The sequence below is a fragment of the Brachionichthys hirsutus genome, unplaced genomic scaffold (assembly GCF_040956055.1).
Source record: "Brachionichthys hirsutus isolate HB-005 unplaced genomic scaffold, CSIRO-AGI_Bhir_v1 contig_288, whole genome shotgun sequence".
Taxonomy (NCBI): domain Eukaryota; kingdom Metazoa; phylum Chordata; class Actinopteri; order Lophiiformes; family Brachionichthyidae; genus Brachionichthys; species Brachionichthys hirsutus.
The window spans coordinates 60586-85218 of NW_027180369.1; the positions used below are offsets into that span (position 1 = coordinate 60586).

The 24633-nt window shown below is 41.3% G+C and overlaps 2 protein-coding genes across 2 annotated transcripts; one reads left to right on the forward strand and one right to left on the reverse strand.

Annotated features, from left to right (window-relative positions):
• Nucleotides 1–43: 43 nt before the first annotated feature.
• LOC137914150 (small ribosomal subunit protein uS14m-like) lies at nt 44–1228 on the reverse strand. Its single transcript, XM_068757757.1, has 3 exons — nt 1143–1228; nt 745–909; nt 44–342 (listed from the first exon to the last, which is right to left on the reverse strand). The coding sequence occupies exons 1-3, from the start codon at nt 1209–1211 to the stop codon at nt 160–162; spliced, it is 417 nt and encodes a 138-aa protein (XP_068613858.1). The 5' UTR covers nt 1212–1228; the 3' UTR covers nt 44–159.
• A 7844-nt stretch (nt 1229–9072) lies between these two features.
• Nucleotides 9073–24089, forward strand: LOC137914138 (tenascin-N-like). The gene is made up of 15 exons (XM_068757745.1): nt 9073–9095; nt 9750–9922; nt 10053–10241; nt 10491–10865; nt 12574–12707; nt 12812–12941; nt 16438–16701; nt 17600–17863; nt 19733–19863; nt 20470–20608; nt 20686–20837; nt 21319–21415; nt 21528–21692; nt 22614–22777; nt 23988–24089. Exons 1-15 carry the CDS (start codon nt 9073–9075, stop codon nt 24087–24089), a joined length of 2502 nt encoding a protein of 833 aa, XP_068613846.1.
• The last annotated feature ends 544 nt before the right edge of the window (nt 24090–24633 follow it).

Consider the following 24633-nt stretch of genomic DNA (forward strand, 5'->3'; position numbering starts at 1 on the left):
TTAAATGGACTGCAACATCAACATTTACAAGACTTTTCTGACGAAATATTTTTAATGCAGTTAATACACTCGGCGAAAGACAAAACACAAGTCTGTATACATCCTGCTCCTCTTAAACTTTATGATTGAATTTGACTGCAACATCCAATGAATCCACAGTCACCACCTTGCCCTCATAATCCCAGACAGCTGGCTGTGGTCAGCCAAATCGCGGAAGACGATGCGGCTCAGTCTCCACCTCCGCTTCACCCCCCGGGGCCGGGAAGTTATCACACATCTGTTGCGTATTCTGACAGGGCAACTGTCCCTGGGCAATGCAGCAATTTCCTGGTCTGCGACCTCCTGTAAAAGTAACCAATGTTTAGGAATTCAGTATTTATTTGTATTTTCTTGAAAAAAGTTGGACAATAAATACACTTCGCACAATGCTTCTTTACACACAAAGGGGGATAATATTTTTTTAAATATAGAGCCATATAGAGACTTACAAAAAAGATTGAGATTCAATAAAAACCAACTAATAATGAACTCAAAATTGACATGTAGAAAGAACAATCACATTAAATACTCAAAACATCCAACTGTGTTACTCTGCTGTGTAATTTATGACCATAAGTATGAGATAATACTGTATTTCAAAGAAAAAAATACCCTAATCCTAAACTCCTTCTGAATTATTGATTGGAACAACATAAATTTAACAAAGGACAACATGAGGTTGAGGGAAAAACAACTACATATTACCTGAAGCTCTTTGGGCAGGACGGTGTTCTTCCTCAGTGCATTGATCCGTAGCCTCTCATCTGCGTAGTCAAAGGCCATCTGTCTTCTTTTGAGGTCCCTCACCATCCTCCAGTTAACATAGTTACCCCTCACCTGCTCCACTGTTCCCCAGCAGCTCCTCAGCACCTGCATACAGTGTTCCAGCATTTGCTGTAAACTATTACGGCGTATAACAAGGAAGCTATTTAGCTACGAAACAGCGTTTGTGACATTGCAGACAAGCTATAGCTACAAAGCTAGTAAATACAAACTAAAACTGAAAACGTTGCTCCCGATTACGTATTTTCTACTGAGTCGGAAACATGCTCATAATACACTCTCTTAATACAGAATATATGACGTTATAGTAACCGAAATACCTGCTTTGGGACGCATAAAGTAGCGTAAAATGTATTTAACCCTAAACATGCTATCCTGATGGCCGCCATTTTTAATTCGCTCCTGTCCAAAATCACCAAGGAAGAATGAAAGCACTGAAAATATCGCCACCTATCGAGCAGGAGTGCAACTGATACAAGGAGGAAACCTCCAAGGAAATAAATACATTTTGTCCATCTTTTCCGAAGTCACCATGAGCGGAACAAACAAATAAAATAAAAAACATTGTATTTCTGACACAGTGTAGAGGGTCACAACGACACAGCGAAGTAGTTAAAGTGGCTCCCATGACATATCAACACGCGCAATTCAGAAACTTGATAGCTATTTATAAATGAATTGTTGTAGTTGACTAAACAACGGTTATTTTTGATTGGTGTTTTAAATTACAAATCGATATTCCCTTTGAAAAATACTGCAAAGAATTTGAAGATGATGCATGATGTACTGTTGATCAACAGGTGGCAGTGTTGCCCCGCAAGTATGAGACAATGCTCTTCCTCTTCATCCTCCAGAGGTGTCGGTTCCCTGTTCTAATGTCTGACTGAAATCCTCATAAACCCAGACCCATCATTTCTCCTTTGTCACCACCAACAATGAAGCTTTTTGGGGTTTAAAAAAAGCAGACATCATTAAATTAAACTGTGCAATGTGGTCTTCTGTCAACATGGAGTAATTTATTAGATTAATATTCATATTTGAAAAGCTGTAGGCAACACTAAAGTTAATAAAGTTAATGCAGTCTTTTTATTGTGCCAAATGAAAAGAACCAAGCACATGTTACAGTATTTAAAGTCTATTTAATACATCACTGACAGAGCAAACCATTCAGCCATGATTTTTTTTAATCATGGAAAATTCAAACGCTCCCGTGAGTGTATTTAAACACCCTGTAAGAAGTTTAACTCTTTGAGATAAACTAAGACTGAAAAGAGGAAAATATCTTTTTGACTTTCAGAAATTTAATAACCAGACACAACGCTTAAACAGATAGTATCAAAACGTGGACAGAAATGTCTGCAGACATTAAACATTATAGTACATAATACCGTTACCTAACTTTAATTGAAGCATTGAATCAACAGTCTCAAGACGATGCCTTCACTGACACGTCGGCAAGAGAACTCCTTCACCACTTTCCAATCAGTATCCATCTGAAGCAGATACAGGTCGTTTAGCTAGACGGCGTGACCTGACTGACTCAGAGATCTCTGCTTTCCAAACCTCAGAAATGCCTAGAGTCCCCCCCCCCTCTGCCCCAGGAGAGAGAGAGAGAGAGAGAGAAAGACAGAAAGAGAGAGCTAGAGTGTGTGATGTCAAATTCATGGCAGGCATGCAAGCAGGTTAGGATGCTTATCCACATAAATGATAAAACAACCATATCAAACATTAGTCAGAATCCAAATGAGTCCAGCTCCTTCAAAAGGAAGGCAGAGAATTAGAGAAAAAGGGAAGACGCATCTGTTGTTATACTTACAGGACCACCAGTGCTCTGGAAAGTATAGTCTGCGAGCTTCTGAAACAAGCCTGTGGTGACCCCTGAGACTCAGGTGAAGGGCAATGCCATGTGCGGTTACACAAACCCGAAGTGTTTCTGTTGTGTCAGTGTTTGAGGAAGTGTTCGTTTTTATGACCTCACTATTTCATGCCTGACTGTGTTAAAACTGCAGTAGTACAGGGAGGGAATGGGCTATTACCGGTAGGTACTCTCCAAGAGAAATATCACTCAAACAGTGTGTCTTTCACTCTGTCATTCAAGCACAATCACAAATGACTGCTTACCCTCATCTGAAAGTAAAACAAACTAACACGTTATTCATTTGGACTGTTGCAGAAATCTGAAAATCCCAGATCTTCACTTCTCTGTCAGCCTTTTGCTGCTTGAACTCTCCTCTTTTTTTTAAGTCTCACTTTGCTTTCCTTCTCTGAAACAAAGAAGAAAGCATCGCCGAGGCCCTAAGATCAAAAGGAATGTGCAGGGACCGGATACCGTCACCCGGTGGACCCCTACATGGGGTCTCATGTCAAGTGGATCGGATCCTGAGGACAGGTATCCACATCAGCCCATGTGGGAAGCTGTGTAACAGCTGTTGACACCGGCTCATCAGTCAGACTGGCCCTGTCAGTTCCAATTAACAGTCTTCCATTGTGTATAGCCGATGATTAAGTACTCATTCATTATCATTCTGATGGATTTTTTAACATGTAATGTTTAAAAAAAGAAAAACTCAACTGAGTTCTGCATAATAAGTGGCTGCAGACTGACCAGGTTATAACCTGAATATTTTTGAAGTTGTGTGTGGCCTCAGGATTTATTTGCATGTTTTAGCCCAAATGAAAGCAGGCTGAACACGTAAGCGAGGCTTTGAAAGGAAGACATCGATCAAAACTCCATGTGGCACCAGTTTCCTTTCCCTTTAAACGACTCTGGCTTTATCTGCGCTGCACCATCTAATCTAGATCTGTTTCTAACCAAAGTCACACACGTTCCGTTTACGCTGGCAAAAAAAAGAAAATCAAAGCCTCCTGCAAGTCAATCCCAGCGTAAACATGCAGCATGTGGCATTGCTAAAGCAGCTTTGGTCTCTAGCGTCCTCTAATCTGATTTTGTCAATTTCAAGTAAACAACGTTCTGTTCCTGTTTTTGAATGTTTAGACAGGGATGGGGGTAAAATAAAAATAAAAATTATTTCTACCACAACGATGGAAAATTGTCAGCTTGGAATAATCCCCCCCAGACAAGACGGACATTTAGTCACTTAGCGATCGTTAAATATATTTCATGTGTTGGAGATCTATGGCTGTTTTTTCGGAACCGTCTGTCGGTTCCCATTTTGTGTATTTATTTAAAGTGTCCAGGTTTAAGTTAGTGTGAGTGCGGGTAATATCACTGTATTTCCAAATGAATTTACTGGAATCTAAAGATTAAAATTTACTCCACAATCCTAGCTTGACACCCTTCAAGGTTTCATAAAATTTAAGGCATCTTAATTAGACTTTGTTCTCTCGGAGTAGTATAATTAAAAGTGTCCTCGTTTTATAGCTCTCTGGTTATTTGAAGGGGATCAAACCTCAACTACAGGACCGAAGGCTGAACATTACATGCACTGATGTTCCAAGATTACATTTTAACTTCCAGAGAAAGTGTAAACTCTCTATAATGACTGTCATTATGGAGCATCTGGGGATTCATTCATCTCTGTCCCTGGTCTAGGGGAGCGAGCTTGTTCTTAAAACACTGCAGACACTGCTGCACAATGACAGATAGTATCTTTCAGGAGTTATATTCCCTTTCAGTGCCAACAATATAACTTTGTTCTGAGAGTTTTATTGGAAAAACTGCAAATATGCTCTGATGAACAGTCAACATAGTGAAGCATGCCTTGCGGTAAAAATTAGGAGTCAGTTGGAATAAAATAATGTATGTCACAACATGAAAGCATTTAAAAGAAGAATTATTATTTATTTGCTTATCAATGTCAGCAAATTATTTTTATAAAATATCAATATAACATTGACACATAGCTGGTATACTGCCCCCACGCGGCCACATTGCACAGCTACAAGTCACTCTTTATGGCAAACTACCCATGATGGTCATAGTTTGCGTTCCTACCATCCTTGATGCTCTTCCAGACATTTGAAACCTGAACAAATGACATGCTGTCGGCATTAAGTACTGACAACCTAGACACGATAGTCGGGGTGGTGGATGGTGTTTGTTCTGTCCCTGTTTGTACACGTGCGCAAAGGGAAACAGACATGCATGCTTTGCAGGCTTTGCCACTTGGTGCAACACAAACAACCTGAGGAATATTTCAGGCAGAAAAGCACATAAATGTCAAACCCAATTCTGACATTTCTTTATTGCCTCCCTCCCAGACATCTGACCAACAGGAACCTTTCCTTTCCTTTATTCTTGCATTCTTTTATTAAATATATCCTCTTTCAATTTTGTTCTTTCTGCCCAGAGCCAACTCTGCATTTGTCTTGGCTTCGATCTCCCTCCCCCTTAAATTCTACTTTTATTCAGTTACTGTAATGTTTAAGGCCCTAGTTTCTATGTGAAAGAGATTAACATTCAGAGAGAGGGTGATTTGCCCGGGAGCGAAAAAGTAGTAAATGCTGCTCATTATCTCTCTCCTCTTCTCCATCTCCTTTTTTTTATTCAATCACTTGAGGAGAGGGGGAGAGATGTGACGCTCCCAAACTGACTTCCCATTGGCCTATAGGCATTTTGGAAAATATTTTTAACAAATTGAAGTGGGAGGGAGAGGAAAAGCCAGTGGCTGCAAAGTCGTCTTTGAATCATTTCTGTTAACAGGTGGCACAAGGAGATGTTTGGTGACGTTAAAGACGGAGACAAAACTGAAAGAAAGAGTAAGGAGACAGAACTCCTGAAGGGTAAGACGACATGTGAACTTTCTCATTGTTTATAGGTAGCTTGTTCTCAGTTCAGTGCATGCATTTAATGACATTTGTAAGCAGATAGTAGGGGAAAAAATGCAAATACATCTGATGACTATTCATGAGAATAATGTGCACAGTTGTTGCGCAGAACATCAGAGGACGCTCATGTTTATTTCTACAAGACCTCAGATGAACCAATTATGTGTTTTCTTTCTGTTTGGCACATCGAGGAAAAAAAAATCTATTTGAACTCTTTGGCAGATTGTCTTTCTTTCCCATCTTTCTCTCCATCCATCTAAAATTCACTTTAACTTGACACCTGGAATTTATCAAGTGTCCCAGTTGGGACTGAAGCTGCGCTTGTTATAGTTTGACCTTGCATGGAAGCACTTTGCAAAAAAAAGAAAAGAAAATTGCAGCTAGATCTTGGCAAATGATAAATATTGATATTGGATATTAGAGATGTGAAAGTGATGGATATTATTCAACAATGATACATTACACTGCTTTTATATATAAAACATATAATATTATAAGTATTGACTGAACAAATCAACACCATGTACATCTCAACCAAACAAAACATGCACAAAAAATACTAGCTTCATAAATAAAGGAATATTAAATAAAAAATAAATAAAACAAACATATAAATAAATATAATGAGGGGAATGAGCTGCTGATTTGTGTATCCTGTTAATATCCACATGACATTGCAGATAACGCTACAATGTAAAACTGTCTGCACTAATTTTCCTTTTATGATAACAACGTGCATATTTATAATATCTAAGTACAGGGGGCTGTTGATCCAGTAGATTTAGCTTTAACGCTACTGTGCTGGCTCAGAGAATACACAGGAGCCCTCCTGAAATGAGCTACAGATGTGGGCCCCCAGCCACGAGAGACAGAGACATTTGGATAAAAAAAAAGGCAATATTAAAAGTAAAACATCTAACCAAGCCTCATGTCATATTGTCATAATATAGATATCAATCAATAAAGAGTAATCTAAGGTTTCAGAAACTTTACTTTCTGTCCTATTTCTGACCTGCAGTATTCAGCATGAGTGACCATGCCCAGATTGTTTCTTGCATGCGTTTCTTGATCTGTCCACCTCTTCAAGTGTTTACATCTGTCATGTAGTTTCTTCTTCTACGCATAATACGCACCGTTGAATGCACCAAAGTATCATATTTTGTTTCTGCTGTTGTAAGCCAGGGAAATAAATCTACTATAGTAACCAGCCAGCCTTAAAGATGCAAGGAATAAAAAGAACAGATGGGTGTCTTAAAATGCAGAGAGTAAAAGTTAAGTGCTGTCAGAAAAATAAATACTCAAGTAAGTCACGGATTCCGAAAAAAAAACCCTCAACTTAATCAGGGTAATAAAATATTTGTACTTCATTGTACATCTGCCTCTGGACACATTACATTTTTTTTAAAGCAGCAAACTATTAAAGACAGGGTTGTCACACATGACTGTCCACACATGGGCAGCGTCCCACATGCTGCCTTCTCCAATGTAAAAGAGGGAACACCAGATAGTCAGCAAACTCTTTACAGGCCCACTGACATAGCTTTGCTTTGACATGGAGAAGTTCTTGCAAGGGAGGAATTTTGACTGTGCTCCTAGACATGTTGAATTTTACTTGAGAGGGTTCAAGTGCCAGGTTGAAATGCAGTCTGGAGGGGACGCCATTCTGTTTCCTGCGTAATCTGGCAGCTTTGTGCGCAGTGAATAATGTCAACTACCTTTTTAGATTATGAATAATGTAAAGGTTTGTTACAGGTCCTAGTGCATTAGGAACCATCCAGTAACCCCCCCGTCCCCCCGTCCCCCCCGTCCCCCTTACCTGGAAAAACCATGCAAGATCTTTTTGTGCTGCTTTTCATCAGAGCAGCCATTCCCGCATTTCGAGGTCTGTCAATTCAATGTTCAATTGTACTCTAATACATACAGGGAGCATTAAAAATGCACAGAACTACCATTTGGCAGAAAGAAAATATTCTTACCGACACATCAGCTAATAGAAGTATAAAACACTGGCTTGTTCTTGGTTTTTTAACTGTGGGCTAAATGCCTCTTAAGGGAGCAGTTACTGTGATCAGTGACAGGTCTGAGTCAGGAGCGCAAAGGCTCATGGGACTGTTGTCGATGCTCAAGTTAAAGAGGGATGCTTTAGTGCTGATGTGTTAATATGAAGTGGGGCGCGTGGGATTCATACGGTTTGCCTGTCTGGAACGCAGCTCCGACAGCGTTTACATGGAAATGTTTGCCTCTGATATCTGAGGCTGATGTCCAAAATGAAGACCTATCCAAGGTCGACACATTATTGTCAACATTTAATGTGGTAGGAATGACATAAAGGGAGTGCATTGATTGGCTAATGCTATTTGCTAGTTAACAAGTTAACATTTATGTTAATTAAGGCTGACATATAGCCATTTGAAGAGTCTGTGGGAGTTTGCCCAAAGAAGATTTAACAAAAAGATTGATTGCTTTTTCTTTCAATTCATTTATTTTTACATATTGATGCTGACTTGATCCGGTATTGATTCCACGGTCTGACCCTAGAGCTGCCCCTGCTTCAAGATATACCTCTGCTCATCCATCCATCCATCCATGCCAAATTCCTTCTACTTTGCTTTCTTTCATCTTTGTTACTTATTTCGCCTCTCTCTATGAATCCATCTATGTTTCTTTTCCATACCAGAACACCCTCAGCAGCCGGCGGCCCCCTGTTACGCTTGGAAGGCTATACAGTGCTGCGCTATCACCTCTAAGAGAAAGAAGGAAACTGAGAGCATCCAATAAAAACCTTGACAGAGACCTATAAACCTAGCTGTTAAGCATCTCTATGTGCCAGCCCTGACTGCCATTCCACACAGCTATAGTATACTGTCTATAATGTGGCTAACTGCTAGGCTGTCACCGATCCAAACACACTCGATCCATCATTCCCTCTATCACATTTTCACTCTATCTCACTCACTTAATCTCGCTCCCTCTTGAGGATTTTCATCTCAATTTACTTTCCTTTCCAGCCTCTCTCCAACTCCTTCTGTTAATGTTCCTTTCGCCTCATCTCTGATCTTGGCCATTCTTTAAAATCCGCCACTAAGGATTTGGTCACCGCACAGGATCAAAAAAAAGTAATTTCCTAGTGATGTCATCTTTCTTGCTTTCTGGCTCTGGCACCAGTCTCCATGGCCTCCAGCTTTTGACCAGAAGATATCCAATGACAGCTCTATTCACCCAATAAGGGCTGCCTTACAGAGTTTTGACGAGTTTGAAACAAGTCACGGTGTCTCCATGAAAAGGATTGACGAATTTGAATCACGGAATTAGCTTTATTTAAATCTCAAGTATTAACAAAGTTGCACTCAAGTATCAACAAAGTTGATCCTTGAGTGCAAGTGAAGCATCCTTGAAGCTATTGAACATGGATAAAACCCACCACTCCAAACGTCAAGCGTCCTCCAAATCTAAATGGACATTATGTCAACCGGTATTTTGTGGGTGCTGGAATATTCTGCTTGGGTTTACCAGTAGAGTCCAAATCCCCTGGGTGCTACTGTACATATTGCTATGTAATTTCCATCAAGCAAAAGACATTAATGCAGAACTTTATGCCATAAAACCACGAAACAAATTAGGTTAGAAGTTCCTTCTATCTTAACACACATTTTCATACCAGAAAAAGACCAAAGTCCCCCCCACCCCCCCACACATCAATACTGAAGATTAAATCGGGCCTACTGTATGTAATTTTACCTCTCCAGCCACATGACATCATTGCCATTAGGCGGAATGACATCATCGGAAATCATCGGACTTTTGTGAAGCTCTGAAACGCCCGACTGAGCACAATTCATGGTCTGGAGCAAAAGGGTCTAGCAAAGTGATGACTGCCCACTTTCTGCTAGCATATTGCTGAATGCGCACACGTGAAAACGCACGCACACACACACACATGCACCCTGGTGACATAAGGACCCAGGGTTCCTGAGATTTAATATACAGCTGTACAACAACAAATGCAGTTCAACTTTTGAATGGTCCAGACTGAGCTTTACAGTCCGCACATTCAGCCAAGTACTCCAAGTCAAACATACAATATTTAACGCAAGCTATTTCTTTCTGTTTTTCTCTCGTGCCCTAGCCATGACCACCAGAGCGCTGCCCCTTCTGGCCCTACTCTGCACCATCTCTCCCTTCAGCGCCGCTGAGATCCACCCAAGCCCCTCAGCACCTGAGCAGGGAGTCACATTTAGCCATGTCTACAAAATCGACATTCCAGGGAGTTCCAGGTGTCATCTTGAGCCTTCGCAAACCCAGGATGACACAGGTCATAAACAAATTTAAAAAATCTGATAGGGAAGTGAGCTAGGAAATTATTTAAGATATGGAATATGAATGAAGTATGAGGATAAACTGTTAATTACTGTAATTTCTTTTCTTTGCATGATTCCTAACAGGAACAATTACAAATGGAGAGAATGACATCATCTTCAGACACAATATCAGGTTGCAGAAACCAACGTGTGAGTGTGAGGAGTCAGAAAGCTTCAAGTCACTCTTGTACAGAGTCAATGGGCTGGAGGAGGAAGTGAACTACCTGAAGACGCAGTGCACTCGAGGATGTTGTGGAGGAGGTGTTGCTGCAGGTAGACAGTCATGACCTGACATTGTTGGGAAGTCAACTCTTGCTAATAAAGTTAAACTGGAGGCACTCATAAATTAAGATACCACAGGAGTTTGCACATTACAAGACACATCCCTTTGTCAGAGGTTACAATGTTGAAATTACCCAGCAGAGTCATGTTGTACATAATATTTTCAATCCTGGAAACTACATTCAAATCCTATATTCCCTACCAGCTTCGCATTAACAGCTCTCAATCCTCCTTCTCAAGGAATGGACACGAGTTGCAGCGGCCACGGAAACTACCAACACGACACCTGCAGCTGTCTCTGTAACCCAGGATGGGAAGGCCCAGATTGCTCAGAGTCCACCTGCCCCGCTGAGTGCAGCGACAATGGCCGGTGCATGGATGGGAAGTGTGTGTGCAAGCAGGGCTACGAAGGAGACAGCTGCAGGAAGCCGATGTGTCCGGACAACTGCAATGATAAGGGCCACTGTGTAGGCGGACGATGTGAGTGTTTCTCCCACGTCACTGGTGACGACTGCAGCATCCAGAGGTGTCCCAGTGACTGCACTGGTAACGGCCAGTGTGTGGACGGCCAGTGCATCTGTGACCAAGGCCTTTATGGGGAAGACTGTTCATTAGGTAAGCTATTCAAATACTACTAACAGGAGCAAGATCCTATAAGACTAGGGGATATATATCATAAACGCTATTTATATTATTAACTTTGAAAGTCACAAATCTACAGCAGCATAACAATTTGTGACAACTTTGACACGAACAATATTTCAGACAAACAACATGACAACTGACAAGTGTAATGCTGGGATATTTAGGAACAGATGGCAGAATGAGATAAATGGACACAGAGGAGCAACAAGAAAAGAAGACGTTCAAAGACATAAAATGTGATTAGTTTGTGTGTTTTTTTTTTGCAATCTTAATATGTCAATTTATTCATTCAAGTTGCTGTTTGATTTGATTTTAGGCTACATGTAGTTGTTGGTTCGTGCTGAACACAGCAACAGAGGGACATTAACTGTTACTGGATGGAACCTTTGAGGGGGGAAAAAACCCCGTCAAGCTTCCTGAATTTACCTTGGAACAGCTCATGAACCTGATTTATGGCACACTCCTCCATTACTCTAAATCCTTCACTTTTTCTTCTTGATGTATGCTTCCATTTACATCCACTGCTGCGCTTCTCCAAACGTACCACCAGCCACCATTTATTTCCTTGAAGTGTACCCACTAAATGTTGGTGGAAAGCCTCACTTCCCAACACTGCTGACTTGCTGCCTTCTGTTTTTTGGCTGCTGTATTGCCCTCCTCTGCACTTATATACCTGATATTTCAGCCCCCTGACGTATGTTTTTCCAACACTGAACCACCGAAGGCCGAAGGTACAACCACTTAAAACCAGTATTAAGTTTCTCAATTTCCATCTCAGGTTTGGAAATAATAATAATCCATTGTTTTAGTCTGGTTCGTGATGCTCTCACATGGTCCTGGAGGGAGAGACAGGTAGGAGAGAAGAATGTCCATTAGGCTTTTGAATGACTAGAACAGAACTGTGTTGCATGTTATCTCATAGTCCCAGGCAGCCGTTGGTTTCTGTCTGTTATATTTGCGCATTACAAACTTCAAAGCCATGAAACCTGCTTGACTTCAGTAATCCATCACAATGAACGGCGAGCCTCCTTTCAATCACAGGGTTTCATTTGTGTGTTTTATGTACCGGCACCTCACGAAGCAACATTATTAAGAATATGTAACTTGTTTAGTGAAATAATGTAGCAAAAGGGGAAAAAAGGTTATCAACCTAAGATACATTTTACTGTTTAATTGTATTCCTCTTCGTTTTCTTTCGGCTTGTCCCGTGAGGGGTCGCCACAGCAAAGCAGGGTTCTCCACTTCACCCTGTCCTTTGCATCGTCCTCCCCAACACCAGCCACTCTCATGTCCTCCCTCACTACGTCCATGTATCGTTTTCTTGGTCGACCTTTAGCCCTGTTCCCTGGCAGTTCCATCCTCTGCATCCTTCTACTGATATAATCCCTGTCTCTCCTCTGGACATGTCCAAACCTTCAAAGTCTGGCCTCTCTGACCTTGTCTCCAACCCATCTGACCTTCACTAAACTCTTACTGCTTAATTGTCATTTCTATAAATTTTGTAGTTATGTATTTATTAGTAGTTATGTCTGCACTGCCAGTAATAATGTTAATGCAGCTGTGACTAACTAGACACTAAAATACTGTTTATTCAAATGTTTAACAGAATAATATTTAGAATAATATTCTACTAAAATGTGCTATAACCTATATTAATTATTGTCTCTGCCTGTTTTAGTTTTTGGCCCTCAGGGCCTGCGTTTGACCCACTTCACCGACGTCTCCCTCCTGGTTGAGTGGGATCCAGTTCGTGGGGCAGAGTATTACATTTTGAGTTACCATCCAAAAGATGAGGAGAGTGTCCTGCAGCAAGTAGGATTTTCTTTGGTTCTGGAGTCATATATCTAGCTATGAGGGAATAAACAGGGCTATATTTTTTTATAACTTATTTGATTTGTCTGACCGTACAATCCTAGGTTCAGGTCCCCAGCCCAGAGAACTCCTACCTCTTGTCGGGGCTGTCCCCTGGGGTCACCTACATTATTCGGGTGTATGCCGTGATCAGAGAGATACAAAGTGAAGCCGCCAAGATTGCAGCTGCCACGGGTGAGAACAGCCCTCGAATGTGTGATACTCTTGTCTAAATGAGCATGAAGCTGAATAATACCCATTACCGGTGAGGTGGAATGAGTCTGGGTCGGCATTTTTGCCTTAAATGTGTCTGTGACGCAGGGCGAAAGGCAGATGTTACCTATTAGAGTCATCACAGGAAGGTAAGATAAAGAAAACGGGTTTTAGCTAAATGTTTTTTTTTTCAGCGTCAAATTTAAAGATGATACTAGCGATACTAACAAAGAGAACAAACATGCGCGCTACCACTGAGCTACATCCCCGGGTCCTTGCACATGTGTATACACTGTATTCATGCATTAATTACAAAGCTGTTATCCATATGCAAAATGACAGTAAATTATGAAATATAGGAGCACTTTTTTTGTTGTCCCTGCCCTTTTTATGCCTTTAGCATGAATGATATGTTCAAAAACATTTTTCAGACTTTCATTACTACAACTTGTTCCATGAAGTGGTGGTTTGTAAAAAAAAAAGATAATTACAAGGAAATTACTCCACAGATGTGGCTAAAGAAAATCGCACTTGCTCTAAGATGTGGTAGCGCAGATGTGAATGTGAACCAGGCAGGATTGGTGGGCAAGACAGACAGAGATTTAGTCTGACTGTAATGTGTAGTTAGATGCCATCATCGGGTTTCCTGTTGTGTGAGGAGTACGTAGTATGAGGTGGACATTTCTCTGGTTACAGTTTTCAACTTCAAAGCCAAAATCTAGAGAAGGCCAATGGAACACTTTTTTTTCCCCACCTATGTGTTCATGTAGTTACATATATTTAATATACTGATGGCTTTGCGCCTTCTACTCTGGTGGTAATCCCTCAGAGTAATGTAGAGACAGGTTGTATGTGTGGTGCATTATTAGTCTTAAACCAATTTGTGTACATATCTTAGATGTTTTTCACTGTAATATAATGACATTTGTTTTAAAAAAGAAAGCATCATTCCCCTCAATCTTCTTTAATTTCCCTGTCTCTGTCCTTCTTTCATTTAGTTTTGCTCTCATCCACCCTCTGAGGTAATATGGCTCAAAATCAGTGTCAAGGTTGATGGCTCTTTGATTCTTAGACCCCGAGGCTGTCAATTTAATGGTTTTTCGTCATCAGTCTTCAGAAAAAAATTTCAGAACTAACTTCTTTGCAGTTGGTCAGGTGCTCAAGGGACCCTGCCAGCGCTAATCCTTTTTAGCGCTGGCAGGCGCTGTGTGTCACCTACTCCTGTCGTAAGTGCACATGTGTGGGTGAGAGAGTGAACAGTGTGCTAATCTACACCATACAGACAGCGGCTTGTCTCCACTCCACAAGATACAATCCTTCATTTAGGTGCTTCACCCCCCCTAAAAAATGGCATTGAGGCGATTGAGAACGATAGTCGCCGTCAATGTTTTGCCAGCAGGATTGTGCTGGTTTCATGGCCAGCATGGAAACAGACCACACTTACCTGTTACTACTAATTGGAGCAGACAGAGAGCATGTATTTAAAAAAGAAAAGAAAAAAGAAAACAGTGAGTGGTATTGATGAAACAAGAAATGAGTGTAAAAGATGAGGCACAATGGGATATTTCAGTAATATAAATTAGCAATACATCAAACATTACTGTATGGACATGAGCTGACAGGCCATCGCTGACTCCCTTCATTATATTTGCAATTTATGTTTACTATCTGTCTTCCTCCCCCCCCCCCCCCCATCCCCCCTCTTTCTTCCTCCTCAGTTTCATCAAGTTACACAGTGTATTCGTTCATAGTTTTAGATCTGTATTTATTTATCTTCTAGTCATATCTTTCTCTTCCTTTCCTCTCTTTTAGTCTCCTTTGGCTGGCCACCATAAAATAAATCTTTTTTATTTTATTTTATTGATGATACCATGAATACTTCATGTTCAGCAGTGAACATGGTGTCGGTGTTTGCTATGGCCTTGTAACTCCTATTTAGTATTCATGGCTGGTATTCCACTTGCGCATCTTGTCTTGGCTCCATAAATCATCTTCTCTCATGCTGTGGTATTTTGGATTTATGCTGGTGTTGCAGAATATGCAACAACATCTACATGCGTATGTGAGAGATTCTGTGAGCGACTATAGGGCATCCCTTAAGTGACAATCAATTCCACAGATCAATCATTTAATGACACCTAACATTTTTAAGAAGGAAAAAAAAAAGAACAATAAACAAAACCACTGGTATTTGTACTTGGAGCACTTTTATAGTCACCAACCTGCCAAAGGTGTATAAAGACCCTTGTAATCAAAAGCAGGTGGACTTGATTTTAATGGAGGAGATGAACAGTCAGACTGTGGTTTCTGCCTTTGCAAAACGTGCCAACCATTATGGATTAAGCTGTTCTCCAAATGGCTGAAACCACAGCTCGTGTTCTGTAGCCCAGTAGACGCTGTCGCCATGCAGTTAGTGAGGTAGAACGTCTGGGGATCCATCAAATTCTGTTTCTTTAGCTCAAAATTCAAAGGCAACCTCAGAAAGTCATAGCGCTCAGAAAACGACATCTGAAATGCATCGTGCACACAATACGGCGACCGTGCTGCTATCTGATCTGCAGAAGAAGGTAACGGAAGAAGTCTCTAGGACAATTAGGTATAGATTAACACGAGCTTTACGGATGGTTGGAGATCAAATAGCGTTTAAATATAACTTGAAATGACGGGGGGAAAAAACTTTTGGGTAGCTATGTGTCGCAAGCAAAAGGTGTGATAATTTGACTTGATGAAGCCGGGTCTTGCTTTTGCAGGAGTTGGTAAAACAATTGGATAGTAAAGTGTGCAATTTTTATGTATATTCTAATGAAGCAGAACGTGCGACAGTCACTTTCGAGCTGCTGCTAAGTTAGAATGCCCTCTGGGACCCATGCTGCTTGGACGTCTGCGTGCTTAGACTCACGCGGTTGGTGGGAAATGATTAGGTGTAACACAGTAACATTCAGCATCCTGCAAAATATACTGGCACAAAGGTTAAGATTTGTGCTGATGTTAGATTTGTAATTTACCAACTGCTTCTTTTTGGTTTAAATTATTCCTCGTCTTCAGTCCAGTATTTATTAACCTTGGACAAGCATTTTGATGAATGCGTCTCTGCGTTGTCCTGTGAAATTCTTCATTCTTTTAATTGTCTAACTGAGTGTTTCCACTTTTGGCCTGAGGTAAGGGGCACTTTCGGTACTTGCACTACAAAATAACTCTTATTTTTAGGTATATGAGGAAACGCTTGATCTCAAAAGGAGCTATTATAAATTCCCTTTGTGGTGCCGCTTCAAGCTTGTGACAGACTGTCAAGAGGAGGTCCCACGGGGGCGGAAACCTGTCAATAGGAGTAGAGAACAGAGCTGAAAACTGGATATAGAGTTGCATAGATTCTTTCTTACCCTGGATGTGTTCTCAGTCACTTTTTGAAATGCAGAATGCCATCTGTCATTATTAGTTTGCATCAGTAGTGTATTAATGTACTAACTTCTCCATCTAGAACTGGATGCGCCTGCTAACCTCTCAGCTCAGGATGCGACCGAGTCCAGCTTCACCCTATCGTGGCATCCAGTCCGGGCTGAAATAAACGGTTACACGCTATCCTACAGCTCATCTGAAGGCTCTAGTGGGGAGATCCCAGTGGGGCCTGACAGGACCTCTTTCACGTTGACTAGTTTGAGGCCTGGGCTTCTTTACACTGTCTACATCTGGGCCAACAAAGGGAACAACGTCAGCAAGAAGATTTGGACAAATGCTGAGACAGGTCTGACATTTCCCGTTTTTTTTAAAATTATATTTTATTTAATACATTATATCCTCAAGTTCGCTAAAATACATTATTTTTACAGGACAAATCTCTTGAAAACCCTCAAAAGTAAAATGAGCTTCTCGTATGCTAAACTAATCAGAATCAGCCTGTTTGCTTAAAGGTTTTTTTTTGACTGTCAGTTCATCCGGCGACCTGTCAAATCCTCATGCTGGTTGCGGCATGCAAAGCGGACCAGATGTCCTTTTCCCCCCAATAACTTATTCCAGTTCTTCCTGAGCGGTCCCGTGCCAGCTCAGAGATGTCACGCTGAATGAAGTCAGCCAAAATGGAGGGGGGACCTTACATTTGTGGCCGATTGCAGATGAACTCTGGAAATTGCCTTGGCTCAGTCGTCTCTTCATTAGTGCAATCTGAAAAGACACCTGCTCCCCTCCACCGAACTCCCAATGTTTTCTACTTCACTCTGCGAGTGTATGAAATCAGAATTACCTTAGATCCTTGAGACAGCTGCCCATTTGGCTGAATGAGATAGGGTACCTTTCACAAGGCAACATTGGAAATGCTTTGAAGCCCTCTTTCTTGAGCTTGAAAGCCTTCTTCCCTCCTGCTGTCACCGTGTTCTTGAGGTGTCACCATGAGAAGCACTCTTCACCTTCTTACCAAACAGCCTTACCGCTGCCGTCATGATTAATATTTAGAGCAGAGTCAATTCTGTGTAAAATCTCTGGATGAGTTCAAGAAATTCTGGCTCAGAGTTTTTTTTCCAATTTTATTTTTTTGAATATTTTTTTTGTAAATGCATGACACAACTCATTTATTTGTCTCAATAACTGGAACAACACATCTTGTAGTTTGCATCACTAGTTTATTAACCACTCACGTTCTCCTCCAGAGCCGGATACTCCTGCTAACCTCTTAGCCCGAGATGAAACGGAGTCCAGCTTCAGCCTGTCGTGGGATCCAGTCCAGGCAGATATTGATGGCTATGTCCTCGCCTACAACTCCTCTGTGAGCGCAGATGTGGAAATCCCAGTTGGGTCTGACAGCACCTCCTACAGACTGACCGGCCTGAGCCCTGGGGTCCTCTACACTGTCTCTATTTGGGCCGTCAAAGGGGACAAATCCACCAGGAAGACTTCAACAAAAGCAGAGACAGGTTGATAGATACACTGCGAGTAGGCAGGGTTTATTTGTCTAATAATAAAGCTTCAAGTTCTTTGTCAATTACCAATTGATAATGTGACATTTAGAAATATAATTTCCTCCGTTTAAATGCATATTTTGTATACAAGCAAAATAGTGACATAAAAAGTGACATATTAGAGGCCTAATTTCATGTGTTCTTATTATTATTATTTTATAGTAGCCTGCTGTCTGTTGCTGCTGTTTGGTTTATAATCTCTGAGTGGCGAAACACACAGAAACAAAAATGTGATCAAATCTAGCAGTCAAGAAGATATAGAAGACATAAGGCTGATTGTGGGGTTTCAAAATTAAGGGGGGGCACACAAGGTGCAAACCAATGACTTCTTATAATCTTTGCATACACAAAGAAAGCCTGTCCACTGCTCTGCTGCTTTTACGAGACATTAGTCTGAGATCGCTGATAAGATTTTGCAGACATGTCCTTCATGCGGATGTAGTTCGGGGGGAAATTGCTTCTCCAGAAGAGGTAACTTGGTATTGAGTACAGTACGTGGGAAGGTTTCTGCCTTTCAGATGAAGATGAAAAGTATTGCAAATACTTAGAGTTCAAATGAAGTATTATTTTAATATATATAGAGAAAGACAGCATCCAATTGTGTTGTTGGTTTTTTTTTATTGCCATTGTGGGCATAGGGTCAGTGATCTATTATTGTGTGAGACCTTAATATATCAGTACGGCTAATAATTCACTTCAACCATAATACTCCAGCACATTTTTAAGATGTATGTAAACCAAGAGAATTTGTGAATTATTTATTCATATTTCTAACATCAAAGGTATTAGGAAACACTGTTTTCCTGACAGGAAATGTCTCCCGTGGGCTGAGCCAGACGAGCAGCAGCAGCAGCAGCACATGGTGAACGCGTTACAACAGGGGTATCTTTGCGCAAGCCAGATGATGTGTAAAAATCACCTGGGACCCATAAGTGGAGGCCGGGTCGTTTTCAATTAGGCAGCAGACTTTGCCATGATAAACCCTTCTTGTCGTAAGTCATTAGAAACCATCGGTGGCTGCGGAGGCTTCAGATAGGAAACACCATGTCAAAAGATATCCTGTGGGAGACATAAAACTAGTGTCTGACTGACTGATAAGCACCATTAATATGTCAGAGAGTACTGTCTCCAGCAACATCAGCGTTTCACAAACTAATGATATGTTACAGTTTTTTTTTCTTTGCAGTGAAGGTAAAACTGGCAATTTGCTTACAATCAAAAGAAGGCAGTGCTTTTCCTAGAAGACGACTCCAAAGTCAAGGGAGAAAATGATCATTGGGAGAAAAATGATCATTTGGACTGACTTTGTATGTCGCAGTGATCGACGCTTCCTCTCATAGCTTGAGCCATGTATGGGAGATTAAGGCTTCCACTGTTTCAGCAGGAATCGGGCCAATCAATTCACTGCCTGTTGAACTGCCGAAAAAATGTAAAAGAGTTGGAGAATAAGTACAAGCTCATCTCCAGAGTGAAAAAATGATGACTCTGCATTAGTGTGGTCTTTGTATCTAGTGTAGCATTTCGGCTACCAACATAATAATAATATGAGTTATATGTTAAAGCTGAATTCACACACGAGTATGAGAACGCTGAAACACAAACAAAATGCACAATCAATACAGACATTAAAACGATGATCTAACCAGAGCACCAACTCTGTTTGCTAGAAGAGACTATATTCTTCTTTAGAGCAAGCGATTTTTCTTTTTCCTGTTTCAGCACAAAAGTCCTCTACTAGCACTATCCATAGCAGCATTTAGAATGAACCATACATGAGGGGGGAAATGTCCTTGTGCTCTTATATAGTCTGATCCAAACCCACAGGCATTGATGGCCCTGCGGACTTGCAGGCGACAGATGTGAGGCTGGACGCCGCTGTTTTGACCTGGACTCCTCCTCTGGCTGACATTGAGGGATACATTCTCACCTATAGCGATGAGGATGGCGATGCGGAGGTAATGCAGCCGTGGGGGGTTTCGTCGACCAGAGAGACATACCAGTATTCACATCTAAGATAATCTAATACACTGCTCAGATTCACTTCGGTGTTGTTTTTGTACTAAAATACGCGATTAAAATATACAAGGTGTGTATAATTAGTTTACTTTTCAGGTTTACAATTTGTGAATACAATGATAAGCCTTTCTTATTTGCTTGTATTTATCATGAGAGAATACAGTCATATGGAAAACCCCATTTGGACTGTACTGAAAGAGGTCGATACTGAAGCCGACCGCAGCCTTCGCCATTTGAAATAAAACATTAGAAATGAATGTTCAACTGACGCTCTGTAGAACGCTGACCTCTTTTGGTCAGAAATAAAATTAATCTTCTAAAAGTGATCTTAAGTACATGGATGAGGTGACTGATCTTTTCTTTAACACCCTTTTAATTTGTAATAATTTGTAAGGATCAAGGAGCACATTTGCGTTCCTAATTGAAGTTTAAGACTGTCTCATAAACGTAACGAATGTCTGCCTTAATTCATAACTTCTGTTCGGCTGGATTAAATGTAGATTTATTTATTCATGTAATAATATTTGTGTTTGTTTGTTTACTAGACAGTTGAAAGGCAGCTCGGAGCTGGTGAGAGAACCTTTTCTGTGTCAGGCCTGAACACTGGGAAGAGATACGTCATCACCATCATGGCCTATAGGGGACACAAGAGGAGCAAGGCGATCAAGGCCATCTTCAAAACAGGTCTGCACTCTTCCTCTGTCATCAGAAGTGTTAGTGTTAAATAAATATTAACACTCTTGTCGCATCCTATTCCTCAGTTGGTTTCCTGTACCCCTTTCCTTCGGACTGTCTTCAGATCATGAAAAACGGCAATAAGAAGAGCGGCGTCTACACCATCTATTTGAACAACGACCTCTCCGGACCCGCTGAGGTTTACTGCGACATGGACACCGACGGAGGCGGCTGGCTGGTCTGAGTTTTTAATTAATTGCAGAGATTGAAGTATTTTCACTTTGAAAATATTTTCATATTTCTGTAGACATTAACGAAATAGTATATTTTATAATCACCCATCAAATAGCGACTTGAGTTTATGCCAGTATACCTCACTGGTATAAATTATATTGTAGCGAGCTCAAGGAGAAGAACCACACACAATATATATAAACTACTGGCTCAGTGGCCATAATAACAGTGCAGCCTGTGAAGCCGGTGGTATAATCTCTGAAGAAGAATCACTCTGACAGCGGCCACATAAAGTTAAGTCTCTGTGTCATATAGCCTTTGAACAATCTATTTTTAATCTCCCATCTTTATTGGAATTGTCTATTAATTCACTCCTTCATTGACAGTAGCTGACTAGAGGAATGGCTAGCGGAATGGAAGTGGCTGGAATATCTTGAAACATCACACCTGACTGTGAAACATCACACCTGACTCTCTGCCTCCAGGTACTCCAGCGACGTACCGTTGGCAAGCTGGATTTTCTGAAACGCTGGAGACAGTACATAGCGGGTTTTGGCAACATGACAGAGGAGTTCTGGCTCGGTAAGTGCCCTAATGTCCTGTCTGTTTTCTGCAGATATTGAAGCATGCACTTGTGAAGAGTAATGGAGCATTTCCACTCGCTTTGGCATTTTCTGTCTGAATGTTCCCTGAGGTCTGGATAAGATGTACGAGCTCACCAACACACCTACTCGGTATGAGCTGCGGGTTGACTTGGGCCTGGGATCGGAGAGAGTCTACGCCGTCTATGACGACTTTAAGATTGCACCTGTCAAGCAGAAGTTCAAACTCACCATCGGCAAATACAGCGGAACAGCAGGTCATTTTGCTTCTAAAAAAATTTCCAAAAGAACCAGCAATGGCAAAAAAAATGATGTGATCATCGGGGTTTCAAGATGCTGGCACCATACGCATCTTTCTGTGGGGTTCTGAGAATGCAAATATAAGCCAGCAGCAGGTGGTTAGACTTGTTTCAGAATCTTACATCCAGAGGTAGCGACAGTAGCTATATTGGGACGGTTGTATTTGAAGAGTGCAGGGTTATAGCAGATATAAAAGCACAGTGAGCAGGATGCTGTGTTGACACATACCGCAGTGTGCTGAAGCAACATGCGCTATATAGCGCTATATTCTGCCTTCTATCACATATTGCTCATGGAAGAAAAACAACAAAAACATGTGTCCTTGAGCATGATACTTTATCCCAACTTGCTTCCCCCCAGACACCATAAGATCTACTCACTGCTCCTCAGGGATGGGTGCAGATGCAGAAAACACATTTCATGACATTGCAGTGCTTGTAATTATACAGGGCAATAAAGTTCCTTCTCTGCTAAGACAGACAGATGTGCAACAACACATGCTGATACCAGGGCGACACGGTGGCATAGTGGTTAGTGCTGTCACCTCACACCAAGAAGGTACCAGAGTTGCATCCTATCTGTGCAGAGTTTGTCTATTGTCTGGGTTCTCCGGTTTCCTTCCAAAACATGCCATTTGGCTACCCCGAATTGTCCGTAGTGTATGAGTGTGTGCGTGATTCTTTCTCTGACTCCGTGTGGCCCCGCAATGCGCTGGCTCCGCATTTGGGGTGTACCCCGCCTCTCGCCCATAGCAAGCTGGGATCGGCTCCACCAACTCCCGCGGACCGCAAAGCAGAAAAGCGGTAGAAGATGGATGAACGAATGAATGTTGATACCATACAAAGATATATTTGTTTAAGTATTGTTGTTGACTACAGGTGATGCTATGACCTACCACCAAGGTCGCTCCTGGACTACTATAGACTCAGATAATGACATCGCCCTCAGTAACTGCGCCCTGACCCACCGTGGAGCCTGGTGGTACAAAAACTGCCACCTGGCTAACCTCAACGGCAACTGGGGTGACAGCCGGCACAGTATGGTGAGTAAGCAGAGAGGGAGTTCTTCACTGCATCAAATAAGGGCAAATGCGGCCTACATGGGATGGTTACACCCTCTATGTACCTGTCATACAGGTGGAGTGCAATCCTGCTACGATTTTTAAACAACTAACATGAGTTTGAAATGTCAAAAATAACAAAACAACAAAAAGTAAAAATAAAATAAAAATGGAGTACTGGCAAACACGACTAAATATCACCAGACGCAAGAGGCCTGGATGGATCAACAGGTTACTGTGATGATGCAGTGTTCATTCACACCAACAGGAGGCGTACTACACAGTACATTTAAGCTACGACTCAAGATGAGGCATTCAGGTTTGTGCAGTTCTTAAATCTGCATTGAAATCAGAATCTTACGCATAAATAATCAGGCACACACACACACACAACTGGGAACTTCGGTGTTGTTCTTGATTATTTCAGCAGTCAGCTCCAATGACTGCTGAAATAATCAAGAACAACACCGATAAATAGGTTTACAACTTATGCAACCGTGATTGCTATTTGAGTGCCTTTCTTAATGTGATGCCAAAAAAGGGGAGATAAACGGGAGGGAGGTGAGTCTTTGCTTTGTGATCCGTTAGTAATGAGTGGAAAAATACCACGCTGCATTGCTAAGTGTAAAAACTATTTAGGCTCAGCGGCTTTTATGTGTTCCAACTCAAAGTCTTCATTATGGCAAATTGTTTTTAAAACATAATATCCGGAGGTAGTTATTGCAGACACTTTTACTCCGTGCCATCAGCAGTGATAAGGAAACACATTTCTCATTCCAGCTACAACTGTAAGTGTTTTTCCTTTTTCGGTTGTTTTTTTTTTTTACCATGCTGAAGGGGCAACAACAACAACAACAGTTATGTCTAAGAGAGTGTGATACTGAAGGAAATGCCAGCGGAGATCACTACTCCTGTCCAGATTTATTCCATAATATTACTCCTGCAATATTTGCTGGCAAAATGCAATAAGAGTCCAAACAAGTTCAGTCGCATGAAATGAAGCCAGGGGCTGCCGTATTAGTGTTTGTCATTCTATCTGTCTGCCATGCCAGAAGAGCTCTTCTCTCGTTCTTTTCTCGGTCCTTCATCCCTCCTCTCCCTTTTCCCTCTAAACATGATTTGCCTCTCTTTTCTTCATCTTCCTCTCTTTATTTAAATCTCTTTCTTGCTCAATCCACCATCTCGCCGTCAGGGGGTGAACTGGAAACCGTGGAAGGGCCACCTGACATCCCTCGACTTCACTGAGATGAAGATCCGACCAGTGGGAGCCTTGTCCAGCAGGACGCAAACTTGAAATTGAACATGAGAAAATCTCTTGTTTAAGATACAATTGTGGATGTAAATCAGGAAATATTACATGTAAGATCCATGAAATGCACTTTTTTTCCCGTTGGTGCATTCAATTTAGATTTTTTTTATTCAGGGCAGCAGCCAAGGTGCTTTGTGTTACATTTGTTTACTTTATGCCCTTGATAAACTTGAGTAACAACCTAAGTATGTATATTTGAATTGTCATAATCACATAAAAAGTTAATCAATACAGAAATAGAGAGAAAATAATAATAAAATAAGTTCTGTTTGACCTGATAAAGCCTCCATGATTTCAACCAAACTGGGCCGAACCCTCAGCCCATCATTCCAAAAGTTTTGTCAGACTAGAGACCCCTCTGACCCGTTTTCCAGATGTTCGACAACACTGGAACAGCCTCTGTGCAGTTCCCTCCAGACAACAACCACACCGGAGCAGCCTATCCCTCCAGATTCATTGGTCTGTTGATTAGCCGAGACTTGAGATATAAATATGCTAATAATGACTCGAACCGTGTTATTCCATCTTG